General features: G+C 48.0%; 3 protein-coding genes across 3 annotated transcripts; 2 read left to right on the top strand and 1 right to left on the bottom strand.

The window, feature by feature from the left end:
- Positions 1-967: 967 nt before the first annotated feature.
- On the top strand, positions 968-4,509 carry PENARI_c070G04274 (uncharacterized protein; the record flags this gene model as incomplete). The annotated part of the gene is made up of 5 exons (XM_022637625.1): positions 968-1,526; positions 1,583-1,822; positions 1,898-3,829; positions 3,979-4,296; positions 4,355-4,509. The coding sequence occupies 5 exons, from the start codon at positions 968-970 to the stop codon at positions 4,507-4,509; spliced, it is 3,204 nt and encodes a 1,067-aa protein (XP_022482517.1).
- A 939-nt stretch (positions 4,510-5,448) lies between these two features.
- Positions 5,449-6,303, bottom strand: PENARI_c070G08391 (HMG-box domain-containing protein; the record flags this gene model as incomplete). The annotated part of the gene is made up of 1 exon (XM_022637626.1): positions 5,449-6,303. One exon carries the CDS (start codon positions 6,301-6,303, stop codon positions 5,449-5,451), a length of 855 nt encoding a protein of 284 aa, XP_022482518.1.
- A 710-nt stretch (positions 6,304-7,013) lies between these two features.
- PENARI_c070G09724 (uncharacterized protein) lies at positions 7,014-7,610 on the top strand (the record flags this gene model as incomplete). Its single annotated transcript, XM_022637628.1, has 1 exon — positions 7,014-7,610. The coding sequence occupies one exon, from the start codon at positions 7,014-7,016 to the stop codon at positions 7,608-7,610; it is 597 nt and encodes a 198-aa protein (XP_022482520.1).
- Between the last annotated feature and the right edge of the window lie 439 nt (positions 7,611-8,049).

The raw sequence follows: 8,049 nt of genomic DNA, 5'->3' as shown, positions 1-8,049 counted from the left end.
GGTCATAGCGAAGAAAAAGAAGGGACTTTGCCTGGTACATGTAGGAATGCTGTCATTGCGTCAAGATTTCGTTCATATCCCGCGGAAACCTGCGGTATGCAAGTATTCTTCATCCTCAAGGATTCGCAACCAAATTGTACGGGTTAACAGTACACGCAGTCAAACCTGAGAGGACCGCGGGATTATCCGGCTCTGGCGATCAACCGCACGGGCTTGTCTCACACGCATGAACCATGGAATAAATGACGGAATCAGCCGCTGATATGATCTGCAACGTCTGTATCCAAATGCGGCCGTCACTGCCGCATGAAAAATCGGATTTTCACTATCGCATTTAGCGGCCACGTAGTTTCGTATTGGCTATGCTCTGTATTTTATCCCGTTTTGATTTGAACAGAAAGCACAACGGGAGGTGGGGACGGACCCATTGTCTCGATTCCCCGCCCAATCAGTAAATTCCCACACCCCTCTCTGAATTGGAGGCGAGATTACGGAAGAAAATCACCCGCATTAAAGTTTATGCTTTGATAACGGTCTAGACGCAGGGGAAGCGTAGTGTACTCAGCTTCGAACGGGTCAGATCCGGGATTCGTGCTTCCCACAAAGAGTAAACTTTACTCCGGCCAAAGTATCATGTTAGAAACGCAGGAATATGACCTAGTCATTATCTAAGCTTGAACACGATCCACAAAGGGAACAAAATCCAGATGAATGTGGTGGTAATATATATTTCAGCGGGCCAATGATAAATTATCTTAATATCCACACACGTGACAACGAATGGATTTATAACTAGCGCTGTCGGGACCTTTGCCTAGCATCTTCCATTTCATACTCTCGTTTTCATGAAGCGGTGTCACATTGCCGTGTTTGTCCTCCAGTAAACGGCAGTCTTTGGTAATTTGTTCTTATCTTATGTGCCCACTGGTTCCTAACTGATTTTTCTTCAGATCGAGTCACGTTCTAGATGGATTCCAACACTGTCACAGTTGAAGGCTCTGGCCACAACATTAGGGAAGATGACTACACGCTGAACTGTCTGCCAGAAATGAAAAGCGTGTATTCTGAGCATTTTAAGCCTTTTCAAGACAAGCTGTCTTTGGTTCTTCAGCACTCTCGGTCACATTTCATGGCACTAGCGGGGCGAGAAAGCTTTGCTGGGTTCTTGAACGTTCCCCTCATCAGCGACGTCCTAGTGAAGACCATAGAAATGATGTTTGAAGCACCGAAACCTTGTGTGCTTCAGCTTCAGAACGACGAAGTCAGTGCCAATATCAATTGGCTGGACGTTATCAAGGAAAGGGATTATCAGGCCGAATACAAAGGGAATGGAATCTACCATTTCCATATGCGGGACAGGGGCGTGATTGTCATGTTGTCTGCTTTCCAACACAACATGATCCTTTCAGGATTACCCCGGAAGCTGGTTCAACCATGGTCCTACGAAAAGGACGTACAGACGGAATTAAACACCTTGGCGCTGGCAGCCGAAATGACATCACTGGCGAATGAACTTGCATCGGAAAGTAAGCCAACTCGAGCATTATCTTTATCCTATCCACTCGCTTACATCGCCCCGCAGTCATCAAAGTCAATAACACTGTGCTTGAAGAAATACTAAGAAGAGATCGAATTCTTCGCCGCAATCCGGAGCCAAGTCAGAGATCGGCGGGCTCGCCCTTTCCCCTGGAGTCAGCCGAAGAGCCAGCGCACTTTACACCAGCGCAGGTTGACGCAGATTCGCCCGGTGGGATGGCTATCGAGACTCAAAGAACAGACATGCAAGCCAGTGCTTCAAAACGCGGTGCTGGAACGTGGAACTGTAAGTAATGCACGTAAGAAGCGTGGCATTGAAAATTGAAGTGGGCGAAGAAGTACTAATAATTTGGATGTACAGTCGCCAAAAACAGGGCTTGGCCTTCAGAAGTGCTGAAGCAGCTTCCTCTATGGTTCGAAGACCAAGTACGGCAAAATCTGTCGCAGGAAGAGATTGCCCAAAACTTTCACCGAACATTCAAGCAAAAACGGACCTTCCATGCTATTGAGGCAAAAGTGTATTTCTTGACAGGAAAAAGTCCTTTTAGAAAGCGCAATAAGAAGACTTTGCGCAAAGAACCTGTGTCTTTGATACCTCGCTCCTCCCCACCGCTTCCTCAACCTTTTGAATCAGTGGACTTGACCCAACAATTGATCTCGAGGTCGAACATCGAGGTTCACGCGTTACGTCTAGCCCCGAACCTACTACCCTATTTGAATTCTGACGACTGCGAGGATGGAAGCCTTTATACCCTTCATGGTGTTCAACCGGTTGGCCCTGAATCAGAATCCAGCGACCCACATGCAGTATCTGAACAGCATACTGCGAATCAAATGTTAAGGTGTCGGTACGCATCTCGGGAGCATGAACTTGCGTCAGCTACAAGTCAAAATGAATGGCCAGTTCGAGGAAGCCATCAGGCTGAAGAATCACCCAAAACCCATCAAGCGTCATCAGATAAGGTTCCCGAGAGTCAGCCAAGCAATGATAATTCGATCAATGTGCTCCCAGCAATACCAGGGACGGTTGACTCTTACTTGCCTCGAAACTCTCCCTTAGAATCCCCTCGGATAGCAGAACCTATCCAGTCTCCAATCCGGCATCACCCTGAAGGCGATACTACACTCGAAGAGCTGGGCCAAACGCTTATCCATCGTACTGAGTCCAGTGCAATGCACGTGGAACAGACAGACACGGCGCGTTGCGACCAATCACCAGAGAAACTTTCTCCGCAATCTTCACCCCGTGAGATTCCATTGGATAGAGGTACAGCAAATGAGGGTTCCAATAATGAAAACCATACAGAAAGTGGACTGGGTGCGTTGCCTGTTCCCAGGGCATCGACGCCCTTCCAAGTTCCTGAATCAAGCTCCACTGGTAACTCGACTGAGCTTCCTCAATACAGCGGAATGGATGGGCCAAGCACCGATACCTCTGGAAAAACTTTGTCTGAAGAGGAATTGATCATAGGATATCTTCATGAGAAATCTCAAGCGCAGGCGGAGAGTTCTCATCGTTCATGGATCGCTAAAGACCTGGACCGTTTACCAGGGTGGCTCATGAAACGGAAAAGCCTACGAAAGGAAAGACTTGAAATTGAGTTTCTGAGAGACTTTGGACACTACCGAACATCCTCTGCTATCCGTACAGCTTGCCGCAAAAAGCGAAAGGCAGATTCTCGCCAAAAGGATGTAATACACCAACTAGCTCCGGTTGTCCCAGCCGTTCTCGATACTATGCCGGTATCACGATCACCCAACGCCATCATTGACACTCCAAACTTGGACCCATCCCATACGATAACAGTACTGAGCAATGATGATACTACACCCAAGCATCCGCTGTTAGAGCGACCTCGATCGCCACAACTTCATCATCAGCCGCAGGTTCCAGACAACGCAGAAAGACTTTCTCGAAACAGTCCTCCACTATTGAATGAGGATGAGGAAGCAGTGGCTCAAAGTCCACTGGCTGTTGTTGCCTCCGAATCCGCGTCCGAACAGATGGTGCTTTCAAGTTCTCCTGAGAATGTGGAAGATAACCCCATGTTGGGCAATCGGCGCCATAGAGTTGACATCACGCCGAAACCTCCGGCCAGGTTCACAGCAATTAATGGCAGTATTGTCCATCCCACTGATCCAAATATAAGCGAAATGACTCCGCTTGTTCAGATGGAGGGCAATGAGCGAGACGCTCCACCTGATGGGCAACGAAGCCAGCGAGCATCAAAAGAAAAGCCTGTCGAGCAGAGAAGACATGACCAAAATGTGCCACAGAAAGAAGGGTTTCAGAGTAAGCTCCCCTCTAATGCCGTGTTCGCTTTAGCCACTTGGCCCTTTAAACCATATCAGATCTATATGTGTCACCCGGCATTTTTCTTCCCCTTTCTTCCTTTATCTGTCCTTGCTTCCCACACTGACTGTTTTTATTCGAACTTGCAGGTGGAAGAGGACGCCCCAACCAACTTGCCTCTGAGTACGCACAGGCAGGCTCAAATTACTTAGAATTGTCCACCAGAACACCGGAAGGAGCTGGGAACAAGCAGTCACTCTCTATTGGTACTTCAGGCGCCAACATTCCACAACTGGGAACGAGCCCAAATTTGCAGAACAACCAGCCCACTTACATACAAAACCCAGTCCTAAATTGCCCGTCCAACTCCCAAGTTTCAACCCCTCGACCACCCCATTTCTGCACGCCCAATTCACAATCTAGGATTTCTCAAACTAGCAGTGTGCCGGGAAGGGCTCACACAGGCGGTTCGTTCATACTCTACACTCGTGGTCCCCCGCAATCCTGACATGAATTCCGGAACAGTTGTTCCAATATCAGTCTCATCATCCTTCCTGAGCAGCCCTACGAGCCTTCCTCACTATCCCCTTCACGAGTTGCAGGGACGCGGTGCCGAGCGGTACCAGGGTCCTCCGCTCCCATCATTGGCGCAGCAAATGTATAATCATCGTGCGGGTTAGCCTCTTCACAGATAGTCGCATGTGCTGTCTAAGCCCTATACCTCCCCGCCTATCACGTGTGGCCCAGCATGCTCTACTTCGGTAGTAGGGCCTCAATTTAATTAGACAAGGCATGGTTTGGATGATGGCAGTTTTCAACTCCCAGTCATTATCGTCTTCTTCCTGGATGTCCGATCACTATGTATATGCATCAAATTTAGGTTCTCTTTCCTCTTTCTTTCTCTTTTACTTGCTTTATTTATTAGCTTACTGCCACACTATTTACCCTTTAACCAATTCAGAACACTCCCGTTGGTACATGTACTGTATGGACTTATATAGAACGCGGATCATAGTGACAAACTAGTTGTAAAGGTGAGCTCACTTATATTCTATGGCCTGCATATATATTCGCCACCAAGGGGTTTATACTAAATGTTGAAGATTAACCATATCAGCCGAAACAAAACAGCCCTAATTGATCTCCCAGGCAGCGTAAAGAGACCCGACTTTTACAGTCACTGAGCGTGGTACAAATTTTATGGCACACCAACTTTTGGGCTTCGCAAAGCAATCCCTGGAGATGGCTAGGAGCCCGCGAAAAGATATTGAGAGAGGTACGCGCCTGTATTATCTATTTACCTGGCATTTAGATATGCAAAGGTTGCAGAAAAAGGCTACGTACTATGTAACAACGCTTGAGCAATCACATACAATTGTGCTGTTTATTCGGTTTTTCAGGGAATGCATCACGCAAATATAGTTTCACATGGATTACTTGACATTTACTGAATTTAGATCATGCTATACATTGGCTTGGGTGCTAGTAAATACGTTAATAGCACACACGCCAGCTCAAAAAATTAGATCGCCGGCCTGTTTTTGCCATATCGCTTCGACAGAAGCCAAAGCCGTGCAATATTTTGGCTGCAGACGACTACTAAATCGCAACTCCTCATGCTAAACAAACCATAGGCTTTCTTGCCACTGAGGGTCCACGTAGCTCCCGTCTATGAAGATGCTAGTCGTGGGGTTGATCGGCTCAGGACAAAGCAAGTCGTGGTGCGCTTCATCAGGAAGCCCAACCAAGCCACTGGAATAGCCTCCTTGGAAAACACCTCCCATAGGCTCGAAGTGATTTCCCAGAATGCCTTCGGGATGAGACCCCAAGTAGGGATAATCGATGGGGCTTTGGATACTCGCTCCAGAATCCTGGACGGGAGGCCAGCCACAATTGCTGTTTTCGGAAAGTTCAGGACTCTCAAAAAGTGCCACGGGCTCGGCAACAGACGGCCTTTTTCGCAATTTTCTTTTAAATTTGTAGTCCGGATGCGCCTGGACATGGCCATCGCGTTCAATCTTGGATAGCCTCGCGTATTCGTCGCGGAAACCCTGTGTTTCCTTCCACCAGCTCTTTCCTGCAATAGAGGAGATGACTTGAGGGTTGCGTCGGGCCGACAGTCTTATGATGCTTTCTGTATACGCCAACCGATATAGCATGAAGGGGTTCATGGGCCGCGGAACCATTCCTTTTTGTTGTGTCTCCCTCCGGCGTTCTTCAACCGACCGGCGCACCCATTTGTCTATATCCAGGGTTGGGACATCGGTCATATTTTGAGTCAACTTGCTCAGCGAGTCCGTCAGATCCCAGGGTGCGCCTTGGGGCATGTCTCCCCATGAAAGAGCCCGCCGTTTTCGAGTAGACCGCTGACGATTGCCACCCCTGGAAATTGGGAGGGTTTCGGAAGGTGAGGTGGAAGATGACGACATGATTGATCCTGGCATCTTTGGCATGATGTCCTTCGGAGTAAACATGACGACCTAACGAACACCCGCAATATCCTGCTGTTCGTTTCAGCGAAAAGAATTCCAAGACAAAGAGGTAGCTCTTGTAAAAAAGTGAACGGCAGTGAGTAAATACTGTCCGTCGCCTGTGAAGGTCAGACCCTGTAGCATCAGCCATTTTATTGAGGCTGAACTCACCGTTGGTGTGAAGTGGTAGATAACTGGGGCTGCTTCCTGAAATAAAGAAGGGCAGAGGGGGAGTAAAAAGTATCCTTGAAAGAAGGCAGAGCGGACAACGAGAAGCGATTGGACAATTATTTATGGAAATCTTCGAATTTGGATGAATCTTCCGACCCCTAATTTGCCTCACACTAATCCGTAGGGCCAGCTTGGACCAGACTCTGGTTCCACCTTGAGGCACGTAATAGTCCAGGGAGCAAACTTATTGGTGGAAGGTCGCTAATTGGCGATCTAGATGGTTCCTGGGAACAATCCCAGTCATACAGTATGCCAAGATGTAGATTTCCCAGAAGGGGCATGCGTCTGATTGAATTAGTCAAGGCTGGGGTCATTAGTCTCGCTTTGAAGGTTAGACATACGTCTATTGGTGCAGATCAAACTGGTCATGCTGCAATAGAAAACGGCCCGAGACGTACTAATACGGCCGTTTCGTGAACAAGACCATACCGTCTCTTTTACTTTAATTCTCCGCTTTCTTTCTTCGGACTCTTGAAGCAATAATGGCAGTCGATGTATCGCCCATGCAACAGCACTCAAATACAGACCCAATGAAGATCAGTTCGCTGTTGAACCATCAAGCGACGCCCATGCCGCAATACGCGCGACACTACTCAAAGGATCTGTCGCAACGCACAGAACATGCCAGTCACCTGGGAAAAAGCCCAAAATCGAGACCCATAGTACAATTAAATGGCTGCCCCTCCAAAAGACCATATGTGCAAATGACAGGGCTCTCACTCGCCATTGCCGGACGGACAGGCGTCGAAAACGCCACTACAAGCGCACCCAGCCGGCCCACGCGTCGTATGAAATACTCACTGGAGGAAAGCTACTTCATCTGGCACCAGCGCGTCGTTCTCTGGAAAGAATGGCATAGTGTCCTTACAAACTTCAACCACCAGTTTCCGAACCGTCAACGTCTTGGTGAGGACCGCTATCGCTATGGAGGAATTCAAGACAAATTCTATCGATTTATCAAACTGGAACGCTTGCCGGCTTACCGAGACCGCACCGGATTCATTATGGGCAATTCTCTATCAAACGATAAGGATTTTATCAAATCCTGTACCAAAGTGTGGTACTTGTGGATGGAATAAAATCCCGCTTTCAAGATGGGTCCTTATGATCGACCACGATAAGAAAAATATAAGGTGGTTATTCGTTTTGATGACACCTGCTACCATGCCGGGTTGAAGAAACCTCGCTCAAGAATGTCAGCCTTCTCATTGGCAATACCTACTTCATCCATCTCGTGAAGCCTTGCGCATCAGATCTTGGGTATATCACGTTTATTTAATAGGAGAAGATCATGTTCATTATTCATTTGGTCGAGGTTGGATCGCGCGATATTCGGGGGCCGCAGGTGGAGGACAGGGAGACGGCGCGGGTAGCGCTGCCAGAAAAGGTGCTGATGGAGGTAGTCCGCAGATAAATGTCGCAAACTTGAGAATCAGTCTGAAGTAACCTGCCGTCCACTATTCGAGGTAACTTGATAGATATTGTGGTGAGACATGAGTTACCGAAGCCCTCATGACC

The sequence above is a fragment of the Penicillium arizonense genome, assembly GCF_001773325.1.
Source record: "Penicillium arizonense strain CBS 141311 chromosome Unknown PENARI_contig070, whole genome shotgun sequence".
NCBI classification, from domain to species: Eukaryota; Fungi; Ascomycota; class Eurotiomycetes; order Eurotiales; family Aspergillaceae; genus Penicillium; species Penicillium arizonense.
Note: the sequence above shows the minus strand (reverse complement) of the source record. Positions and strands in the feature narration are given on the sequence as shown.